Source organism: Myxine glutinosa, chromosome 5, assembly GCF_964187855.1.
Source record: "Myxine glutinosa chromosome 5, kmMyxGlut1.1, whole genome shotgun sequence".
Lineage (NCBI taxonomy): Eukaryota > Metazoa > Chordata > Myxini > Myxiniformes > Myxinidae > Myxine > Myxine glutinosa.
The window spans coordinates 24,145,275-24,170,453 of record NC_136265.1 but is presented as its reverse complement, the minus strand read 5'-3'; the positions used below and the strand labels follow the sequence as shown (position 1 = coordinate 24,170,453).

Sequence of the window (25,179 nt, the reverse complement as noted above, 5' to 3'; positions counted from 1 at the left end):
TGTCGCCTTTTTACGACAAGCAGGGAATTACCAGTGAACTGGTACTCAATTAGCCGACCTCGGAAGGATGACAGGCTGAGTCAACCCCCCTGGCGTTAATTCAGCAATCGACCGGGATTCGAACCCAGGATCTTTGGATCCTAAGCTGGCACCCTAGCCACTAGCCCAACACCAGGCTATCAATATGAAATAATAAACAGTGACGATTGGAGAAAAATCAAGTTTTAAAAAGACGTTTTTAATTTGTTTGCATCAGACAAATTCACAGCATTTTGTTTTTAAAACTAGAAAATTATTCTTGTGTGTAATTGAAACTTTATAAACAAGTGAATTGGTAAACAATTATGACAACAAGATACAAATTTTTAGGTTTGTTGAGATGGAAACTCATTTAAACCGAGCAAGTTCAACAAATGCACGAAATGATTGTTTATCTTTCATGAACAATTCTTTAAGGGTTGTAAAGGAGCTTTTTCAGTCCATTTGATATCAAGAGGAGAACATTTTCCCATCCAGGTGCCGGCTCCTTAATATCAACAAATAAAAAAGTCTCAGTTCAATGGTTTTATTTTGTGACTTTCTTTCACTTCCTTGAAATTGAAAATGCTGTGTTCCCTTCTGTTTCCCTTGGAGTTCTTATCATTCTTCTTGTTGGAAAACGTTTCCAAGGTGAGCTAGCTTTCCAACCTTGCTTTCTTGGTGCTCATTTACGTACAGTGCCTATAGAAATTATACACCCCCTTTCAAAATTTTCACCTTTTGTTACCTTATAGCCTGGAATTAAATTGCATAAAACCAGATTGCAGTGCAAACCATAATTGCACTTGGACGTTGTGGGTTAGGATGTGTAAATAAAGGTGGAAAAAGTCTGAATTATAAAAAATAAAAAAAACACCTTTAGAGGCCATTTTTCCCCGCAAAGCGGGGGTTGGCCTTTTTCGGGAACCGTGGTTGTTGTTGTTTTTCGGTCCCCTTTTTGAAGCAATGTTTTATGGCCGGATGCCCTTCCTGACGCCAACCCTTTTTGCCGCCTTTAACGACAAACAGGGAATTACCAGTGAACTGGTACTCAATTAGCTGACCTCGGAAGGATGACAGGCTGAGTCAACCCCCCTGGCGTTAATTCAGCGATCGACCGGGATTCGAACCCAGGATCCTAGGATCCTAAGCCGGCACCCTAGCCGCTAGCCCAACACCAGGGTTGAATTAATGAATTAATCTGAATTAATGCAATTAATTCCAGGCTACAAGGTAACAAAAGGTGAAAATTTTGAAAGTGGGTGTATAATTTCTATAGGCACTGTACAATCGTATTCAAATTGTGATGTCATTATTTTTGTCATAGCTTTGTTCCAAGGGTCTTTTCAGAATCCTCACTGAACCTCTTACACTCTTACAGCCTCCACTTCGAGTTTGTCGTGATATTCCCCGGAATGATTTTTAAGTGCTCATTAAGGGTTTTCTTGATCATCCCTGTTGCTCTGGCTATCACTCGTGCAATTTCAGCTTGCTTCAATTTCCAAGTTGTCTTGACCTCATTTTCAGATCCTGGTCATTGTCCAGGATCTGACGCATTTCGTCTGATGCATTAATTTCTGATGCATTTAGTCCAAAGTCATTGGGAATTGAAACATCAATCAACAATGCCCTCTTTTCATTGTATTTGAGCAATACGTCTGGACGCAATGCTTTGTTTGCAAGGGGATCATCTTGTCATGTGAGAGCACTATATGTTCATTTTCAAAGATCGGATTTGGTTTGTTTCCAGGATTGTTCTGGAACCAGAATGTTGAAATGTTTGCATATGTGGCAGTGGATTACTCTACATACACTGTCACGTTTTTCTGTGTACAACTGTTCTGATATGAGTTTTTTTACACCCCAAAATGAGGTGACTGAATGAATGAATGAATGAATGATCGTTTTAAGGCCATTTTCCCCGCTAGAGAGGGGGTTAGCCTTGCGGGCCCCATGACAATCATGGTTCCCTGTTTGAGGCAATGTTTTTATGGCCGGATGCCCTTCCTGACGCCAACCCTTGGTCACGCTCCTACGATGCGCAGGGATACGGTGCACCTATTCTAAACCGGGGTACACACCGGGATTCTTTCATCCCAGCAAGCTGGTACTCAATTTGCCGACCTCGGAAGGATGACAGGCTGAGTGAACCTCCCTGGTGTTAATTCAGCGATCGACCGGGATTCGAACCCAGGATCCTAGGATCCCAAGCCAGCACCCTAACCGCTAAGCCAACACCAGGCTTAGGTGACTGGTACTTATTTTTTCGATCCCACAAAATCTGCATTTGTTAGTTTGGCTTAATCCCACCATTTTCTTAAAGGCATTAGTGTAGTGTCCTTGATCTTCGGCATTTATGATGATTTGTTCTCCATCCCAATTAATTTGACTTCTTCTTAGCCATTCCAATGAGCCTTCCTTGTCAATACCTGGTCTGTCAAGCTCTTTTTATATTTCCTGCTCTTTTGTCCTTCAATTAGTCAGAGTATATCTGCTGATATTTATTTTTGTAGTTTTCCTTTTTACCTCCGCCAACCAAAGGTGGATGGAGTTTATGTTTTCACTCCTGTTTCTGTTTGTCTGTTTGTATGTTTGTTACTTTAAATGATTTTTCAAGTATATTGGTCGGTTGCGTTTGTTTGTTTGTCACCGGCCTACAGGTCACAATTCAAAACTGATCGTGATGAAACTTCACCAAGTTGTAGAGGTCGTCCCAATTGAGAAGTCTATTGATTTTGACATCAAAGGTCATCTGGAGGTCAAATTTCTAAAAATCGCCATTTTTAATCCGATCGACTTGAAAATTGAACAGCATTTGTATATTGTCACTAAATCGGAAAACCAACTATTTTTGAGGTCAAAAGATGAAAAGTCAACTCAAGGTCAAACTTCCAAAATCATGAATTTTCATCTAAAAACCCATCAATTTTCATCCGATTGACTTGAAAATTGAACAGCATTTGTATAGTGCCTCACTGAATTGGGAAACCAACTATTTTAAGGTCAAAAGATCAAAGGTCAACTCAAGGTCAAACTTCTAAAATCATCATTTTTCATCTGAAAAATCGTCACTTTTCATCCTATTGACCCGAGCTTTGATCAAGATCGTCAATTTTAATCTTGATGAAATTGACAATTTGCTGTATTAATGGAAACCTTTAGGGGGTGTTTGGGGGGGGGGGGGGGGAGGTCGATTTTTCAAGTATCGTGCTCTGCGTGACGTCTTCTTGTTCTATCTGTTTGTCACTTGCCTACAGGTCACAATTCCAAACCGATTGTCACAAAACTTCACCAAGTTGTAGAGGTCGTCATAATTGAGAAGCCTATTGATTTTGAGGTCAAAGGTCAGCTGGAGGTCAAATGTCTAAAATCGTCATTTTTTATCCGATCGACTTGAAATTGAGCAGCATTTGCACATCGAGTCAATAAATAAGGAAAACAACTATTCGAGGTCAAAAGGTCAAAGGTCAACTCTAGGTCAAACTTCCAAAATCAATTTTCATCTGAAAAATCATCTATTTTCATCCGATAGACTTGAATATTTAACAGCATTTGCAAAGTGCCTCACTGAATTGGGAAACCAACTATTTTTGAGGTCAAAAGGTCAAAGGTCAGCTCAAGGTGAAACTTCTAAAGTCATCAATTTTCATTTGAAAAATCTTCACTTTTCATCCTATTTACCCGAGCTTTGATCGAGATCGTCAATTTTAATCTGGATGAAATGGACAATTTGATGGATCAATGGCATCCTTTTTGGGGGGAGGAGGGGGTGGATTTTGCAAGTATCGTGCTCTGCATGACGTCTTCTTGTTTGTCTGTTTGTGAGCAAGATCTCAAAATGTTGTGGACGGATTCAGACGAAATTTGGCGGAGAGGTTGGGTATGTGACAAGGACGAAATTATTAGATTTTGGTGAAGATCCAGATCCGGCTCATATAATTTTTTAAGTGATTCTTCACCATTGAGAGATAGGGCCAAAACGATATTCTGTATAGCAGGATATCTCAAAATGTTATGGATGGATTTGGACGAAACTTGGTGCATCAGTTGGGTGTGTGACAAGACTGAATTGATTCGATTGTGGTGAAGATCTGAATATGGATTCAGATACGATAATTATTTAATTGTTGAAGTGATTCTTCATCATTGAAAGATCCAGCGAAAAGCGATATATAACATGATATTTTAAAAAGTTATGGACGGATTTGGAGGAAACTTGGTGGATGAGTTGGTGAGGTGACAAGAACAAGCCGATTCGATTTTGGTTCAGGTCCGAATCCAGATCCGGCCTATCATTGGGATAGAAACCATAAACTGTTCAGCCTGGTGGAGGTATGCTCTCTACCGAGTGCCCTTCTTGTTTTTCTTTGTGATCATTGGGTCTGTATTTGTTTCTGTTTCGTTTTCCTGTGTGGTATCCTGCACTTGCACCTGTTTTTGGAAGTTTGAAGCTAAATGGATTAAGGATACCTTTTCCGATTTGTTGTTTTCTTGCTCGTGTGCAAATATCATTCCATAGTCTGTTGAACTTTTAACATAATCCGTTAGTCCGACACACGCTGTTCTGTGCATTTGGTTAAGCTCCATTAGACCGCCTGGTCAGTCTCGGTAAGTAAAACCTCCGGATGCATTGGTTTATACAAATATCTCATGAATATGTAGAAGTTTCCTTGTTTTGGTGTGTAGTCTTATTCTGCGCGTAGGTACTCTTTGCTGATTATTTTTCGTATTTGTTTGTGTTGTACCTGGGGACCTTCTTCCATTCCGAGGTATTTGTAGGATGCTTTGTTTTCTAGTTCCTGTATTGTTGTACTTTCATCGATTGAGATCTTGTGTATTCTTTTTGTTTTACCATGTAGAAATATGCATTTGGCACATTTGTGAAGACAAAATTCCATTAAAATGTCCTCTGAGTAGCGCTATGCTAGTTTCAGTTGATCTGCTCATTTGTCATTATGCAGTTGAAAGAGTTTAAAATTATCTATGTACAGTAGATGTGTCACCTTTCTTTGTTTCTTCAGTCATTTTTCTGTTGCATGTTGGATTGTATCTGGTTGAGAAGAGCGATGGAAATGAATGTCGAAGGAAGTAGAGGATGGGGAAGACCGAGAAAGACTTGGCTAAAGATGGTCGAAGAATAAATGCGGGCAAGGGGGTTAACAAGGGGAGATACAGAAAATAGGGCAAAATGGAGAAGATTGTCATGGGGCCCGCAAGGCTAACCCCCGCTCTAGCAGGGGAAATGGCCTTAAAATGCCTGTTGTTGTTTTTGTTGTTGGACTGTATGTGTCCTTGTTCATTGATGATTGATGCACTCGGTGGGTTATATTTTTCTCCAGTGTGGGTCCTCATGTGTGCCTGGCAGGATAAATTCTGACTACATGATTTACTGCATATATGACATTGAAATGGTTTCTCCCCTAAAGTGGGTCCTCATGTGTGTTTGACAGTTTGAGTTATTAGTGAAGGATTTATTGCACACACTGCAGGTGAATGGCCTCTCGCCAGTATGAATCCTCATGTGTTTCTGGCAGGCAGAACTCTGAATAAACGATTTATTGCAAGAAGTGCACCTGTACGGTTTCTCCCCGGTATGGGATCTCATGTGTACGTGGCGGCCTGAGATGTGATTGAATGATTTGTCGCAAAGGCTGCACTTGAACGGCTTTTCGCCGGTGTGAGTCCTCATATGCCCCTGGTATGTTGACTTCTGAATGAATGACTTGTGGCAAATATTGCACTCAAATGGCTTTTCACCAGTATGGATCTTCATGTGCTCCTGGCAGTTAGAATTTTGAACAAATGATTTATTGCACACGGTACACTTAAACGGTTTCTCTCCAGTATGCCTCCTCATATGCACCTTGCGGCCTGAGATGTGACAGAATGATTTATTGCACAAACTGCAATGATACGGCTTCTCCCCCGAGTGAGTCCTCAAATGTGCCTGATACGTGGACTTCTGAGTAAATGATTTATCGCAAATAATGCACTTATACGGCTTCACCCCGGTATGCGTCCTCTTGTGCACACTAAGGCCTGAGATGCGACAGAATGATTTACAGCACATACTGCACATGTACGGCTTCTCTCCCGTATGGATCCTCATATGTGCCTTGAGATTTTCATTTTCTCTAAATGATTTCTTGCACACACTGCACTCGTAAGGCTTTTCCCCAGTATGAATTCTCATATGTACTTGACAGTTAGAAATTCGTACAAATGATTTATTACACACACTGCACTTATAAGGCTTCTCCCCTGTGTGTGTCCGCATGTGTGCATGGCATGTTGACTTCTGCGTAAATGATTTATTGCACACACTGCACTTATAGGGCTTCTCCCCTGTGTGGGTCCTCATGTGTATCTTAAGTCCAGAGATGTGACAGAATGACTTGCAGCACACGCTGCACACGTACAGCTTCTCCCGTTCGGTGTCATCACCATCTGTGGGTTTCATAAGGTGGGAGGAAGTTCTCCCAGAACTCAAAATCTCCAGCTCCTTTTCCGGTAAAGGATAAACCTCCTTCTCATGCATGTGCGTCCTCCTGTGTTTCTCGTACTTTGACTTCTGAATAAACGATTTGTTGCATATTGTGCACTTGTGCAGCTTTTCACCAGTGTGGGTTCTCCTGTGATTCTGGTAGGCGGACTTATTCAGATAAATTGTATTACATACACTGCATCTGAACGGTGACTCTTTTGTAGAAATCCTCAAACGTACCTGGTGGGTTGAGTTCTGCCCAGATGCTTTATTGTACCTGCTACACTTGTTCAGACTTGTAACGGTGTGGGTATTCATGTGTACCTGAGGGGCTGAGGAGCAACGACTTAATTTATTGCATTCAGTGCTTTTGTGTGTCTTTTCACAAGTGTCAATGTTCATATGTACCTGGTCGTGATTACATTTCTGTTCATAATCCTTGGACTTCGCACAGTGACTCTGCTGGTCTTGCTGTAAAGATCTCTCTTTGAAGGTATGAACATTCTTGGTACAGGAAACCATCCTGAAGATCGGCCTTGATTTTTCTGAAAATAGTTCACAGAAAAATGGTCAGTGCTGTATTTTCCGGTGTAGTACCTGCACTTTTTTAATCGGCAAAAAAGTTAAAAGTTAGGGGTGCAGTTAATACTTATATGGAGCACAGGGGGGGGAAAAAAGAGAAAAAAAAAGTACAAGTACAAGCGATCTGGTTTGCACATTTTACCCGAGTCATGCACGGTAACCCCGACATGTCATTGCGTTCCTGTCAATTCTGATTGATTGACAAACAGGAGTGAGGAATACTTGCCGGGAATACCCACCTGGTCTCTATGGCCGGGTTTACAATGCTACCTCTGCGCCAGGACCACAATTAGAAGGGGCCCATAATGACCAATAATTTTTTTTTTTAAGTGTACACATTCTGCCTTCCCTCTCCCTCAGTTTCTGGAAACCCTCCATGTTAGCGTCGTGCGTGTAGTGGTGTGTTTCCAATTTTGTGTGTGAATTGTGGTGCTGTCATAAGCGTAACCCATGCAATCATGACTAGAAAGCGTCTGTGGAGAACCAAGGTTGGTTGGTAGTGTGAGCAAAAGGCAGAGGAAGGCCATCACTATTTCTGGGTGCACATATTGGCATGGTGCATTGGCAGTACGTAGGAAAGATCGAGAGCAGAGTGTGCAGGGGGTCCAGGCCATAGGACCATCTGTAGTACCATTGGGCAGCGCTAGCTCAACCGGGCGAGTGCATGACACATCCCCATCTTTCTTATCTCGCACCTCATCTTGCCCCTCTCCCATCTCTCATCTCTCTTCCAACAGGATGCCATGATTGGTACCACATTAATGTAAAGTTGCTAAGTGACTGAAATAAGGATCCGAGGGTGCGGGTGTCGATTAGTGGACAAGGGGAAGACATGCGTACATACTTTTTTGTATGCATAGTCGAGGCTTGGGGGAGAGCTAGTACACAGAAGGGATCAGGACATTACAGACAAAAAAACAGGACGCCAAACACGCATGCATGGAGAAAGGAACTCCAAGGAAGAAAAACTGGAAAATTAGGAAGAGATTTTGGGTGGGGTTAAAGAGGGTAGAAAAGATCATGGATTTGGATTGGGGACGATCTGAGATAGTTTGTCCTGAGATCTGAGATAGATCAGTTGTCCTGAAGTGCTTTGCAAATCGGCATCAGAATTAAATAAATATATAAAATGCAGTCGTTACCTGACTTCTTCTGTCTATTCTGATGACGATGTAAGACAGACAACTGAGGGGTTGATTGCTCCGTTTTTAGATTGGCTTATAAATCGCAGGAAGCAGCCCGAAACGTTGATTAGCTCGGCAAATTAACATCCGTTGACGTAGCTGCTGGCACGATACTCCATCCATGACAAAAAAGAAGATATTCCCTGGATGCATGCGTGCATGCAATTGTGAAACCAGGTTGCATCCTGTGCAGGTGTACAAGCTAATCATCCAGTTATCTAGTTCCATCAAGTAAAGACCGACTTCAGGTGACATTCAAGATCAGATTTCTCCAAACATTCCTATCCTGCACTGCTTCCCGAAGCTCTGCTCGCAAACTTCATGAATGCAAATAATGGAATAAGATGCAGGAAAACCTCACAAAGAATTGTTCTGGACCACACACACAAGCATCACGGCACTCACCATCTGCAGAGAGAGAATCTTCACTCAGTTCTTCCTTCACATGTGCACTGTTTGAAGTTGTTAGGGTGTTTCTGTGGAGACATTCAGCTTCCAATGGATCCATTTCACCTGCAAAAATCCAATGTTAGTCAAGAACAGGGTCTCGATTATTGAATAAAGGTGGTGTTCATCACATGGGTCCAATCATTGGTACATTGGAACTGTTTCCAACATGGTGCTTTCCTCTATGAGCAACATGTAACGTCTCATCCGGCACAGGCACATATTTGAGAAGTTTTTGAATGAAAGACTCATCCGGATGTTACCAGAGAAAGTCTTTCCTTCGTCCTGTGTTTGAAAGTGCTGAATGTGAAACACTCATGGAAGACGGTGAATGTCCTTCTATCACTTACAAAATGGAGCTAAGACTACAATTCCACATTGTTGCAGGTTTTACATTTTACAAAACTGAGTGGTATCTTCAAGTAATGATAAGATATTACTCTCAAGAACATATTACGTGCATTTTGGGATTACGTCATCCTTTGATGTTTTGTCACCATCAACAATTATTTTTTTTCCTGATATGCTGAACTGCTAATATCATTTACACCTAATGTGGTTAAACCGTCTCAAAGAAGGGTAAATAATTTGGGAGGGTTGATTCACCTTTCTGTTTTAACAATGAGAGACATCCTTACAAAAGTAAGGTTTGACTCTGCACTCGTTTGAGAAAGGAATGAAGAACCAAAGCAGCAAAGTTCCGGATTACATTCAGTTCTGCTTAAATGATCTGCAACACATTTTCTTACCAAAAGTAGTGGCACAGTAATAAAGTTCAATGTGAGTATTCATACAGAGTTCTTTATTCAATAATAAACAGAGTTTCGGATGCTTTTGGGAGCGAGGACAGTTTAGACCCTGCCATTCACATTTTGTACGAGATAACATTACATCACTTCCTTGTTTTCAGGTTCTTCTGGCCCAATCAATGAATAATTACCTCTGCCAATGAAGGTGGATGGTTATGTTTTCACCCCAGTCTGTCTATCTGCTCGTTTGTGAACAGGATATCTCAAAACGTTGTGGACGAGTTCAGACGAAACTTTGTGGACAGGTTGGGTGTGGGACGAGGAAGAATTGATTCAATTTTAGTGAAGATCCAAATCCGGATCAGAGAATTTTTAAGTGATTCTTTACCATAGAGTGATCGGGTTAAAACCGATATACAAAACGATATCTCAAAACGTTACGGACGGATTCGGACGAAGCTTGGCGGACACGTTGGGTGTGTGACAAGGACAAATCGATTCAATTTTGGTGAAGATCCAAATATGCATCTGGATACGAGAATTTAAGTCATTCTTCACCATCGATAGGACCAAACACGATATATAACATGATATTTCAAAAAAGTTATGGACGAGTTATGACGAAACTTGGTGGACAAGTTGGTTAGGTGACGAGAACAAGCCGATGAGATTTTGGTTCAGGTCCGAATCCAGATCTAGCCCATCAGTGGGATACAAAACATTAACGGTTTAGCTGGTGGAGGTTTGCACTTTCTTTCGTATGTCCAACATTGTCATGACATGGCATGCTCCAGACCTGCAGCACATGCCCCAAACCTGATTGTGGAGCCCCAGTGCAAGGAGAATGTTGTGAACCTTTAGGAATTAATCACCATTCCACATTGAAAGTCCATCAGCTGTTTCCCTTGTGGCATCCTGATAAGATAAGTACCAAGTTGACATGTTTCAAACCTGCTGCACATATTTACAAAGCACGTGCTGTTTGGCATTGCGAGAAAAACCTGTCAATGTGTAACGTGCAGGTTAGGAGTGTTTCTTTGAAGTTTGTGTGCTGTTCCAAAACTTTTGAAAAGAAAGGGAAAAGCAGATCTTAAACAAAACTGCATGCACAATGTTTATCTTGGATTCTTACCTTGTGAAGGAGAACCACCTGTAGGTTCGGGTTCCACCTTCACCACCACTATGGATTCTGCAGAGAAACGAAACCTGTTTTGAACAAATCACAAAATAACATCTGGAAATAACGAATCAAGAAACACAACCACATCCTAATAAGTCATAAAAAAAAATAATCCCCCCCCAAAAACGTTTGAGAACCCCGCACCTGGTTCGGGATCAGTCCCGTCTCCACCATCACGAAGGTTCTGAACGTCCAGGATCCTGAACCTGCTGATCCCAACATCCCCTCCGTTCCCTCCATCATCGCCCGACTCGGAGTCCGAGGAGCTCAAATCGTAGGCGGAGCTTGTGGGATCTCGGTCCATGACCCTCGGCTCGAGCAAACACCACGTTCGGTCCCACCACCTGTTCTCAGCAACAATCACTCGAAAAATACCTTTATCCCGGTATATTGAGTCGCCGAACCACGTGATTCGATTTACCGGAAGTGAAAACCGTTTCCTGTAATTTACCGGAATCACTCAAATTAAGATGAAACTCACGATTCTTGTTTTAGATTTTCATTTCAACATCAGGAACCGAATCGGTCTGATGGGGAGAGAGTTAAAGGGAGAATTGACAACTTCAGCTTGCACGATGCACACAAAAATGAATGAACAAGGAATAAAATAATTCTCCAATAAGCCCATCCCACTCGACCCAATTAGCCAATCCACGAACACCTGCAGGACAGCAAACCCGCCCACACCACGAAGCCGATCCCACGTGACATACACTCAATGGTTTAAAGGAGGAGGGAACAGAGGAGGAGAATTTCACAAATTCAAACTCCACCACATGTCGACAATCAGAACTCGTGGAGAGTAGAGTTAGAGGCGAGGGTTAGGTTAGGATTGCATTAACACAAACATTTTGAACCTCCACAAAATGCTTTAACTCCCTTAATTAACATGTCCACAGACAAACGTGCAGACAAAAAACGCCAGTCGCACGTTCGCGACAGATTGATAGGCTTTCTTTTTCGATTCAATTTTTTTGGTATATTAAATCGAGGCTCGGTAAGAATTAAGATTGATGGTTTGTCAAGGATTTTATATCAATTAATACAACAACAACAACAACAATCATTGTTAGGCCATTTTCCCTGCTAGAGCGGGGGTTAGCCTTGCGGTCCCCATGACAATCTTCTCCAGTTTGCACTACTTTCTGCATCTCCCCTTGTTAACCCCCTTGCCCGCATTTCTTCTTCCACCATCTTTAGCCAAGTCTTTATCGGTCTTCCCCATCCTCTCCTTCCTTCTACATTCATTTCCATCACTCTTCTCACCCAGTCACTTTCATCCTTCCTCAACACATGACCAAACCATCTCAGCCTGTTCCTCTTCACAGCATCAATCACAGGCTCTATTCCCATCATCTTTCGCAATTCATCATTTGTCTTCCTCTCTCTCAACGATACTCCGCACATCCGTCGAACCATTCGCATTTCCACCCTTTCCAGCCTTCGTTGCTGCTCTTCGTTCATGACCCATGTCTCACTCCCATAAATCATAACACTTCTCGCACATGCAGCATACACCTTTCCCTTCAGCTTCAACGACACTCCCCTCCCCATCAGCACGCCACTCAGTTCCCGAAACGTCTTCCATGCACACCTCACTCCAGCAACCGTTGCCGAATCTGATCCACCTTCTCCATTCAGCATGTCTCCGAGGTAGCAAAATGTTTTCACACCTCCCAGCTTCACGCCGTCTTCAAGATCCAACTCAACATTTCCTCCATCTGCAGCTCCCTCTGTGCACACCTTACACTTGAATGTAGCTGCCACACTGGTTATATTTAATAAATTATTTATATTTTGAAAATTATAATATCAATTAATAAACCAGTTATATTACTCCAGAAGAAATAAGGCACGACACAGCATGGACACCACCGAGGAACACTCGGGCACTGTCCAGACACACACAGACACTGCCGACCAAATGGGCAATGAATGCTTTGTCCCATCATAGCAGACTGACCCGGTGTCCTGTATATTACAGGATCGTCCAGTTTCATACTTTCCTGCGAAGCCATTTGTGTCTGTGGTTGTGCCGTGTCCATCTGTGTCGTGCTGCTGCCGTGCTGTGTTGATGTCCCACCCCAATTGAGGGGGATTGTAGGGTGGGTGGGAAGAGCTCGAGGTGGCTGCAGGGAGGTGGTGGGTATTGTTAGCTAGGGTGATGGTCGATGGGGGATTGCGGAGGGGGAGTGGTGCTGAATATACTTACAGTTTTGAGTGACGGCTGTTTCTTCCGCTTAATCGTGGGGGTGGCATTATCTCTCAATCATGGTGGGTAATCGCACAATCCATAGTCATCTCTGTTGTTTCATAAAAGTGCTCTGTAAAGTGTTCCGAGCACAAAAGCGAACATTTTGTAGGCCCGATTCACACTCGCGTATTTCAAACAAACCTTGTCAAATTTTTGGTAATCCTCAGATCCTCAACCCCCCCTTCTGGTGAAAGTACTCAAATCCTGGATCACTGCTCACCTCCACTCATTTGTTCCTCTTTTTCCCCACCTGTGGAATCAACCTCCACATTGTCTTCAATCTCATTCTTCTCTCCAAGTCTTTAAGACCCACCACCATGTCAGATCTTCCCCAATACAAAACCATGATCTTTTTAAATCTCATCAACTCCACCGAAATCCCTCCTCCATTCAATTTTCCAGTTTTCATTCCTAGGAGTTTCCTTCTGTATCCATCTTGTCCACACCAAGCATCCTCTCCTGCCCCCTATTCCTCCCCACGCTGATGGTTTGTCTCGGTCTATCTTGGCCTTCAAATCTGCTGTTGCTGTTTCCCACCTCTTTACTGCTCCTTTTCCGTGCATCTAAACTGTTCCTTTCGCATGTTTCGCATCCTGTTTTTGTCTGTTACGTCCTGATCCTTTCAGCGTACCACAAGCCTCGACTATGTATTAAAAAAAAAAAAGCAGCTTCCCTTCTGACAGGTCCATTCCAGCTACACACTCTGTATGTCAGCATAACACTAGACACATGGCCTTCATGACACGTCATATGGACATCGCCAATGCCAAAGTATGGCTACACTCCCAGTGTAGACTAACATCTACACCCTACAGGGTGTTTCAATAAAGGTGGACTATTTGAACATTTTATTGGAGAAAAATTACAAAAGGTAGCAAGTTCAGTGATACATTGATGGAAAGCATACACCATGCCATTTTCAAATCACTCATTATATTGCTCGTAATTGGCATTTTCAATGTGTGCTCCACCTCTGTTCAACCAGGGCTTGATCCTTACTCCAAAATTCTCCACAACTCGTCTGTAAGTGGCTGGAGTGGTAAACTGAGAGTAGTCCTCCACCTCCTGCTTCAGGACAACCAGGGTTTGAGGTTTGTTGGCATAAACTTGACCTTTGGCAGCACCCCAAAATAAAAAAATCGAATGGATTCAAATCCGGGCTCTGAGGTGCCCAGTCATGCGCTGCGCCCAAGATGTGCTGTGCCCAAGATGATGATGACACGATTTCCAAACAACTGGTGGCGCAAGTCGATGGTTTCACTTGCAGTGTGCGTGGGGCATTGTGCCGCATGAACCATGCAAGCGAGACGAGAGTGGAATCAGTGTAAGACCTCGCGTACCGCTCCCCGTTGCCCGTCACCGTCTAACCATTGGCGTCCTCAAACCAATTCGGTCCCAGCATATCCCATCTGACATTCAATGTACAGAAGCAAGTGGACTTGGGGCCCTTGAGAGACATCTCAAACACCTCCTCAAGAGGGAGGTTCAGCACCCCAGAATATGTTGTTGTGATTTGTGATAGCCCCATTCACATGGAAGTGTGCTTCATTGCTGGACCATAAGCTGATGATCCAATTTGGGTACCTTTCCATTCGGTCACTGAACCAATCGCTCATTGTTCCTCATCTTGCCATGTCATTCAGAGTTAGTCTATACCTTATAGATATGATGTAGGGGTAGAGCTTGAGTTCAGAAGGTTGTTCGCCAACCGCCAACAAATGCGCCACACAGATGAGGCTGAGACCACCAGTTCTTGGGAACGCCAACGGTGGGATTTCTTCGGATTTTCAATCGCAGAATCTCTCACAAGATCAATTTTCCCTTGGTCCTTGGTAACACTTGGTGAGCGACTACTGTTGCCTTTATTTAAATTTTTCACGCTTCCATGTGCTTGGAACTGCTCCACAATCTGCTGAATGCTCCCATTGGAAGGTCCATTACAGGTGTGGACATTGTAATACTGACAGTATCGTTGGCGCACCTGTACGTAGGATTTTGTCTCAAACCACAAAGTCACGATTTTCACTTTTTGTTCCACTGTGAACACCATAGTTGTTGTACGGTCAGACTGACTAATAGTTAGAAATGGCATACCAGCACCACCATAACCTGCAAGAGAAAGGATACAGCGTTAGAAACGACAAAATATCAAGCTGCTCAAATAGTCCACTTTGTTTGAAACACCCTGTAAATGCATCATGTGCTATTGAGGTGTATACCGGCTATCAAGTCCTGGAATTCCCTCGATCAGTGAGTGAAGTTTTACACAAAGCACCAGATTTATCCTTCTAACTTCTCAAAATACTAAACATGCACAACATTTAATGGTGGCAGAGCACGATTGAGATATACGCCGACAGAGTTTCATGTAAAAAAATAATTTCAATGTTGACGAGCAACTTGCAATATCCTGAAGACATCCGTTTTTAGAGGATGGCAGAAGGTTCCTAACATCCTGTAGAGTGCATCCTTGGGACCTCGTTTGTTTCGAGTTCAATGATCTGAGTTGTCGAACTACGCAAGCTAGTTTACAGATGTGATTTACGATCGGACGTGTTCTGCACAGATACAGTATTCCTTGTCTCACCTTGCGCATTTGTCTGTTTAAAATTGGTTATCCCAGGGTGTTGTTATGTGTGAAAAAATACAAAATTCATTAATCAAAAAAACCCCCAAACGGCTGGTGGATATAGTCCAAACTTGCGTTTATTAAAAAGATAGAGCACAAGTGATTACACGACACACTCCACACGTCGTACACAGCACGGAGTCGTACACAGCAAAGCAACTGATGACTGGGTCTCCTTTTCCACATTCCTTTTATATACACTCTGAGCAAGAATATTTGCAAAAGCCCCTGGCTCTGCAAGCTACTCATAAATATGAAGTGCTTCTAAAACTAGAACTTGCAATAAATTGCAGATTAACAAGACGAAAATGTTTAACGAGACAAAAATAACAGGTTCAATATATGGAAGTAACGAGAGATTTCCTGAACTCTCATGATTTTTACATACAGTTTAAAGTCGAATGACAATATTGCAACAAAAATGGACTTTTAAACATTTAAGAGTTAATTAGCCAATTAGTTATATCATAATTTGCATGTTTAGAATATTGTGATACAAAATTTAGGCCTGTAAAGACAGTTTAGCAGGGCATTTTCGCCCCTCCATACCTTTGTATTTTTAACTGTTAAATGTGCTTTTAGAATCCCATGAGTCTGGGGAAGCAAATACAACGGGTTCGCCTGGACCGGCTGGAGATCCACTTCACAACATGTGGGAAAACTATAGCCTGTTCGTCCCACTGGATCTAGGTAAAAGTGTTTGCTTGTTCGACGAGGCCTAAACCACCCTTTTTATTTATTTCATCCTCCCCGCATCTTGTAATCCTTTTTCTCCTTCTGTGTGTCTGAATACTTCTTGAGAGATTGTGTTGTTAAGGCCGAATACTTCTTGGGAGATTGTGTGGTTAAGGCCGAATACTTCTTGAGAGATTGTGTGGTTAAGGCCGAATACTTCTTGAGAGATTGTCGTTAAGGCCGAATACTTCTTGGGAGATTGTGTCGTTAAGGCCGAATACTTCTTGAGAGATTGTGTCGTTAAGGCCGAATACTTCTTGGGAGATTGTGTCGTTAAGGCCGAATACTTCTTGAGAGATTGTGTCGTTAAGGCCGAATACTTCTTGAGAGATTGTGTCGTTAGGCCGAATACTTCTTGGGAGATTGTGTCGTTAAGGCCGAATACTTCTTGGGAGATTGTGTGGTTAAGGCCGAATACTTCTTGAGAGATTATGTCGTTAGACAGGCAAAGTTGGTTTTGACTAAGATATTTATCGTTTGGAAGCGTGGTTTATTTACTGATTGGGACATCTTATTCTTCACATTTATTTCTGCAACTGTTGTTATTTTGCAGGTTTCCTGCCCTGGTTTGTATTACGCATTTTTGTTAAACTTTATTGTTTCATTGGTTTCTGAGATCGATCACTTTCATACGTGTGAAAAAAATGACGAGCATGCATGTGCGAGTCACATTCTTGGCGTATGAAAGCAAATCGAGAAAAGTAACATTTTCTCGAGCCGTCATTTTGTGAGCAACAAATTTTAATTAAAGCCTTCACCTATGGCCATCCTGCAGAGTGTTAACCGGCGGGTGATCGTTTCGTTAGAATAATAAAACTTAGCAACTTAGTCCACAACTCAACTTTTAGAAGAAGCATCTCGTCTCAACAAATATTAGAATGAAAAATTATAAACAATTCCTTCCATATTGAATCGTAAGTATACAAGCGTAAACATTACACTGTACCAATACACCACCTAAAAATCACTCATAAATAATCATTTGTGACAGTATGATGTTTCATTTTTTTAAGCCCTTGCATCATAGTTCTCAAGTCAGTTCTTCTCAAGTTGTTGGTTCTTTGAATGCAAACTTGGTACATTTTTCTCATCCAAATTCCCTCAATGTCTTGGGAGCACCTTTTCCCCAATTTTTGCTCTAATTTGTCTTCATTTGGGGCTGAAGGTTTTAAATCATCCATGCACAGGAGATGTTTGTTCTCTTGGATACTCTCCTTTTGGAGGTTAGACAATATGTTCATCTTGACCATTGATAACATTGCTTAAGGGATTCAGAGCAGAGAAGGAGAGAAGGGGGGAAAATCCACCTGAAAGATAGTGTATTTTTACATCTGGAATATGAATTATTCCTCCCACGTGATGCTGCATGAATGATTGTGCTCCATCGTTTCACTGCATTTTTAACTAAGCAAATTGTTTTCGGGTCTATTTTGCACATCTTCATTATCAAATGACTTCCTCCTCTACTCTGTTCGTCCTCTTCCTCATCATCCACAATTCTTACTTTTATCTGTGTACTGTGTCATCTGGTCTGGGTTGACTGGCTGAACTTTTCTTTATTGATAGGTGTGTCTCCATTTCCAATGGCCCTGCTATTGGGCTTCCAGTGCTGAGCAGTGACCTGAATGTACTCTTTATGTATTCGTTGATGTCGAGATAAATGTGAAGAATAAATAAAGGCCTTGCTACATATGGAACACTTGTAGTGTTTCTCTCCCGTATGTATTATTTGATGTTGCGATAAGCGTGAAGAAGAAACAAAGGCCTTGCTACACATGGAACACTTGTAATGTTTCTCTCCAATATGTACTATTTGATGTCGTGATAAGCGTGAAGAAGAAACAAAGGCCTTCCTGCATTTGGAACACTTGTAGGGTTTCTCTCCCGTATGTAGTTTTTGATGTTGATATAAATGTGATGACTGACTGAACGTCTTCCCGCATTGTGAACACATGTAGGGCTTCTCCCCCGTATGTACTCTTTGATGTCGAGATAAATGTGAAGAAGAAGCAAAGGCCTTCCTGCACTTGGCACACTTGTAGTGTTTCTCTCCTGTATGTACTATTTGATGTTGCGATAAGCGTGAATAATAAACAAAGTCCTTGCTGCACATGGAACATTTGTAGTGTTTATCTCCCATATGTAGCTTTTGATGTTGAGATAAATATGATGAAAGAGAAAACGCCTTGGTGCACACAGAACACTTGTGGAGCTTCTCTCCAACCATGTGGGTCCTCAGGTGTTCCTGCCAGTGCGAATTCTTAATAAATGATTTACTGCACACAGTGCACTTAAATGGCCTTGGACGAGTGTGCGTCCGCATGTGTATCAGACACTTTGACTTCAGAGCAAATGATTTATTGCACATCGTGCACTTGTGCTTTCCACCAGTAGGGGTCATCTTGTAATTCTGGCAAAATAAAAATAATAAAAAGGTCGTATGTCTGAGGTGGAGATGGTAAAGAGTAGATAAATAAACAAATAATCCAAAATTGTGAATTGTGTGGTGATAGTGAAGGTGAAGTCAATATATATATATACACACATACATGTATGTATGTATGTATGTATGTATGTATGTATGTATGTATGTATGTATGTATGTACAGTCACGTGAAAAAGTAAGTACACCCCATGTAAAGTTTTGACTTTTTCAACATATTTCAACATACAGCTATTTGATCTTCATTTCAACAATATTGATAGATAAACTTGATATAATATAACAAATATCATGAAACATTTTCATTTTGTAGTCCATTGTATAATTTAAATAAACATAAATGCAAATTTCACATGTGGAAAAAGTAAGTACACCCCTACATTTATCACTACTTCAAATACCTAAAATTAGAATCAGGTGCACCAGCTCAGGTGCAAACGATTAGAACATCGTCAGAGAGGATCTTGGAGGAACCTGTCTTATTTAAACCTCAGACATTTAGTTTGGTTTGCTCTTTGTTGTTGAAGTGTGCGGCGTCACCATGCCAAGATCAAAAGAGCTCTCTGAGGCCTCCAGAAAGAAGGTTATAGATGCCTACGGGTCTGGGAATGGATTTAAAAAGATCTCCAAATAATTTGAAATCAATCATTCGACTGTCCGGAAGATCATCTACAAGTGGAGAAGATTCCAAACAACTGCCAACTTGTTCAGGCCAGGCCGCCCCAGCAAGTTCAGCCCGAGAGCAGATCGCAAGATGCTGAAAGGAGTCTCTAAGAACCCCAGAATGTCATCACAGGACCTACAGTTAGCTCTTGCCACTGTTGATGTCAAAGTGCACAAGTCTACCATTAGAAAGAGGCTGCACAAATTTGATCTACATGGGAGGTGTGCCAGGAGGAAACCTTTTCTGTCCAGAAAGAACATCAGGGAAAGACTAACGTTTGCCAATGAACACCTCGGCAATGACCAGCACTTCTGGAACAATGTGCTCTGGACAGATGAGTCAAAGGTAGAGCTATTTGGCCACAGTACCAGAAGACATGTTTGGCGAAAACCAAAGACAGCATTTGACCACAAGAACCTGATACCAACTGTAAAGCATGGTGGTGGAAATATTATGGTTTGGGGCAGTTTTGCTGCATCAGGGCCTGGGCAGCTCACCATCATAGAATCCACTATGAATTCTTCATTGTACCAGAGGGTGCTTGAGTATAATGTGAGGCCATCTGTCGGAAAGTTGAAGCTCAACCAAAGGTGGACCTTGCAACATGACAATGACCCTAAACATACCAGTACATCCACCAAGGAATGGCTGAAAAGAAAGAAATGGAGGGTTCTGGAATGGCCAAGTCAAACCCCGGATCTAAATCCCATCGAGATGTTGTGGGGGGATTTGAAACGAGCTGTGCATGCAAGAAACCCCTCAAACATTGCACAGCTAAAATAATTCTGCATGGAGGAGTGGGCAAAAAATTCTCCCAGTCGATGTCAGAGACTGAATGAATGAATGAATGAATGAATGATCGTTTTAAGGCCATTTTTCCCCGCTAGAGTGGGGGTTAGCCTTGCGGGCCCCATGACAATCAGGGTTCCCTGTTTGAGGCAATGTTTTTATGGCCGGATGCCCTTCCTGACGCCAACCCTTGGTCATGCTCTTACAGGGATACAGTGTGCCTATTCTGAATCGGGGTACACACCGTGATCATTCATCCCAGCAAGCTGGTACTCAATTTGCCGACCTCGGAAGGATGACAGGCTGAGTCAACCCCCCTGGCGTTAATTCAGCGATGTCAGAGACTGGTAGACAGTTATAAGAAACGCCTACTTGAGGTTGTTTCTGCCAAAGGGGGCAATACCACCTATTAGAGCCAAGGGTGTACTTACTTTTCCACATGCGAAATTTGCATTTATGTTTATTTAAATTATACAATGGACTACAAAATGTAAATGTTACATGATATTTGTTATATTATATCACCTTTATCTATCAATATTGTTGAAATGAAGATCAAATAGCTGTATGTTGAAATATGTTGAAAAAGTCAAAATTTTACATGGGGTGTATTTACTTTTTCACGTAACTGTATGTATGTATGTATGTATGTATGTATGTATGTATGTATGTATGAATGTATATACATCATTCCAAACACTGACTGACTGAAATCAACGTATATATATAATATCATAATCATAATCATACTAAAATACGCAATTTAGTGTCTGCCTGTCTGTCTATCTCATGATCTTTGACCGCGATACAGTCTGTCATGACTTATCCATTCTCAAACAAACTTGGCAGGATGGCTAATGGTTGCAGAATGAAGGTTGTAGCGCATTAATTTGCCCCCCCCCCCCTCCCCAAGGGGATTTTCTCCCCCGAGCGGGGTTTCCTCGCCATTGCCGCCTCGCCATTGCCTTGCTTCCCAGTCAAGTTAGGGGGTTCAACCTGTGTATATTAATGGCTTAGATTGATCACAAATAAACAACACAACAGGCATTTTAAGGCCATTTTCTCTGCTCGAGCGGGGGTTAGCCTTGCGGTCCCCATGACAATCTTCTCCATTTTGCCCTATTTTCTACACCTCCCCTTGTTAACCCCTTGCCCGCTTTTCTTCTTCGACCATCTTTAGCCAAGTCTTTCTCGGTCTTCCCCGTCCTCTACTTCCTTCTACATTCATTTCCATCACTCTTCTCAACCAGTCACTTTCATCCTTCCTCAACACATGACCAAACCATCTCAAGCTGTTTCTCTTCACAGCATCCATCACAGGCTCTATTCCCATCATCTTTCGCAATTCATCATTTGTCGTCCTCTCTCTCAACGATACTCCACACATCCACCGAACCATTCGCATTTCCACCCTTTCCAGCCTTCGTTGCTGCTCTACGTTCATTACCCATGTCTCGCTCCCATAAATCATAACACTTCTCACACATGCAGCATACACCTTTCCCTTCAGCTTCAACGACACTCCCCTCCTCGTCAGCACGCCACAAATAAATAAATATTGTCGTCACAAATAAACAATTTGCAGTATGTTGTCGTCCTGATGGGCCCATAACAAGGGCGAAATCTAGATCAACTAGTTAAAATCTGTGCCTTTGTCTATTTGTGACCATAGAGCTTTGATCTCAGTCTGCAAAGACTTGTGTACCACGTGGATGCCTCATAGTTTGGAGGTGATGTGTTGGTATAATTTATGTGCATGACGTCAGTGTCATGTTATAGGGTTAGTGTGCTTCCTTAGTCAAATTTAATATTCCTGACTGCAAACCTCCTAATTTTCAAGGAGCGGGGCAGAGACAATGTGTCAGCGTGGCAGGCTACACTTGTTGCTAACAGGTTGGCAGCAATTGCTGGGGTGAGACTCAATTTGTGCCTTGCTTCCCAGTCAAGTTAGGGGGTTCAACCTGTATACAGTCATGTGAAAAAGTAAGTACACCCCATGTAAAGTTTTGACTTTTTCCAACATATTTCAACATACAGCTATTTGATCTTCATTTCAACAATATTGACAGATAAAGGTGATATAATATAACAAATATCATGAAAGATTTACATTTTATAGTCCATTGCATAACTTAAATAAACATAAATGCAAATTTCGCATGTGGAAAAAGTAAGTACACCCTAGGCTCTAACAGGTGGTATTGCCCCCTTTGGCAGAAACAACCTCAAGTAGGCGTTTCTTATAACTGTCTACCAGTCTCTGACATCGACTGGGAGAAATTTTTGCCCACTCCTCCATGCAGAATTCTTTCAGCTGTGCGATGTTTGAGGGGTTTCTTGCATGCACAGCTCGTTTCAAATCCCCCCACAACATCTCGATGGGATTTAGATCCGGCTTTGTCTTGGCCATTCCAGAACCCTCCATTTCTTTCTTTTCAGCCATTCCTTGGTGGATTTACTGGTATGTTTAGGGTCATTGTCATGTTGCAAGGTCCACCTACGGTTGAGCTTCAACTTTCCGACAGATGGCCTCACATTATCCTCAAGCACCCTCTGGTACAATGAAGAATTCATAGTGGATTCTTTGATGGTGAGCTGCCCAGGCCCTGATGCAGCAAAGCTGCCCCAAACCATAATATTTCCACCACCATGCTTTACAGTTGGTATCAGGTTCTTGAGGTCAAATGCTGTCTTTGGTTTTCGCCAAACATGTCTTCTGGTACTGTGGCCAAATAGCTCTACCTTTGACTCATCTGTCCAGAGCACATTGTTCCAGAAGTGCTGGTCTTTGCCTAGGTGTTCATTGGCAAACTTTAGTCTTGCCCTGATGTTCTTTCTGGACAGCAAAGGTTTCCTCCTGGCACACCTCCCATGTAGATCAAATTTGTGCAGCCTCTTTCTCATGGTAGACTCGTGCACTTTGACATCAACAGTGGCAAGAGCTACCTGTAGGTCACGTGATGACATTCTGGGGTTCTTAGAGACTTCTTTCAGCATCTTGTGGTCTGCTCTCGGGCTGAACTTGCTGAGGCGGCCTGGCCTGAACAAGTTGGCAGTTGTTTGGAATCTTCTCCACTTGTAGATGATCTTCCGGACAGTCAAATGATTCATTTCAAATTGTTTGGAGATCTTTTTAAATCCCTTCCCAGACTCGTAGGCATCTACAACCTTCTTTCTGAAGGCCTCAGAGAGCTCTTTTGATCTAGGCATGGTGACGCCGCATACTTCAACAACAAAGACACCTAGCTCGGCTTCACGCTGTTGAAACCAAAGCTTTCAGAATCATTGGAATCTCCCGCGATGATGCTATCTCCGAGGGCCTTTCACTCACTCACCGCAGGCAGGTAAGGTGGTCTTTCTGTCTTCTACCGACTCCTCTCCGGCCTTGCACCCCAGCTCTCTCTGTGCTCTGTCCCCCAAATATTCCTACAGGTCGCACAAGATCTGCCAGCAACCCTCTGATGGTTAAACTGCCGAAATCTCGGCTCTCTGCTCACCTTCACTCTTTCATTCCTCTTTTCTCCCGCCTCTGGAACAAACTCCCTCACTCCCTTCAATCCTACTCCTCCCTCCAGGTCTTTAAAACAGCTGTTCACCAGCATCTCTTGTCTTCCCCCATCCAAAACCTTGATCTTTTCTACCCCCGCTAATTCACCCCAGATCCACCTTGTTTGAAATTCCAACTTCTTTCCTGGAAGTCCTGGCAGTGTCCATATGTTTTATACCTCTCCCACCCCCCCCCCCCCCCTTCCCATGCCCCGCTCCCAAAGCCCTCTCCCTCTCACAGATCTCTCGATGTCTCCATGTCTCTCGGTCCCTGCTCTCAAATGTTGTGTTTGTGTCCTTCCCCCTCTCTCCCCATCTTGTCTACCGCTCCCGATGTTATATGTTTTATGTGTCGGTTTGTCTTTCTGTGTGATTAATGTTCGCTCTTTCACGAGCCTCGATCTTGTATACAAAAAAAAGAAGAAAAAAAAAAAGAGAGCAAACCAAACGAAATGTCTGAGGTTTAAATAAGACAGGTTCCTCCAAGAGCCCTCTCTAACGATATTCTAATCATTTGCACCTGAGCTGGTGCACCTGATTCTAATTTTAGGTATTTGAAGTTTTTTTAAATGTTGGGGTGTACTTACTTTTTCCACATGCAAAATTTGCATTTATGTATATTTAAATGGACTACAAAATGTAAATGTTTCATGATATTTGTTATATTATATCACCTTTATCTATATAATAATAGCGTAAGGACTCGACTTTGTTATCCCTTTTACGCCGCACCCAGTGACCCGATGCCTATGGCACTAATGGATTTACGATCTACGAACTGCGCTCTTTGTTTATCACGTACAGCCATACTCGAAAAATCTGAATTAGCCGACGTTGGGGCCCAAAAGCATCCGATTAACTGCCGATACGACGCCATCTTATGACGCCATCGTATTGGCGTCTGCTGGGCGAAGGCGAAGCAAGCCGTCCACTGATTGGACAGGCGAAGGCGAAAGCAAGCCGTCCACTGAGTGGACAATCCAGAGCATGCATTTGTGCCGGTGTCGGCGATCGTTGTTCATATATGCACTCTTCATTCTCATCTTTCTTCCTAACTCTTACTCGGACAAGCAAATCCCCTATGCCATCCATAATGGTACACTCTATCCATACACCACATCCTCCCTTCCGTGGATGTTCCACGGGTTTCGGCTAGTCTATCAATATTGTTGAAATGAAGATCAAATAGCTGTATGTTGAAAAAGTCAAAACTTTACATGGGGTATACTTACTTTTTCACGTGACTGTATATATATAAATAAATAAATAAATAATGCTTACTGGAAGCCTATACAATCCTGCACTATTCTCCCGTAATAATTTTTAATTGCCCCCAAAAGTCAAAAATTAAATTGTCTCATGACTTTTGGCTTCGATCCAAGAATTGTTTGAAGTGCCTCATGCATACATATTATTGCATGCATGGGAAAGAAATGCGTCCATTCACTTTTGAGTAGAGGCTCCGGACAGACCCA

General features: G+C 42.4%; 2 protein-coding genes across 2 annotated transcripts in view; both read right to left on the bottom strand.

The window, feature by feature from the left end:
- Window positions 1–217: 217 nt before the first annotated feature.
- LOC137427838 (uncharacterized) lies at window positions 218–11,524 on the bottom strand. Its single transcript, XM_068117601.2, is given in 5 exon segments — window positions 218–5,442; window positions 5,444–7,047; window positions 8,674–8,781; window positions 10,597–10,653; window positions 10,789–11,524. Coding segments are annotated over 5 exon segments (2,376 nt in total). The 5' UTR covers window positions 10,949–11,524; the 3' UTR covers window positions 218–4,995.
- Window positions 11,525–15,586: 4,062 nt separating this feature from the next.
- LOC137427842 (uncharacterized) overlaps window positions 15,587–25,179 on the bottom strand; it is a 38,065-nt gene continuing 28,472 nt past the window's right edge. Inside the window, exon 5 of the mRNA XM_068117608.2 lies at window positions 15,587–18,672. Within this exon, the coding sequence (XP_067973709.2) occupies window positions 17,785–18,672 (888 nt within the window). The 3' untranslated portion in view covers window positions 15,587–17,784. The remainder of the gene's footprint in view (window positions 18,673–25,179) is intronic.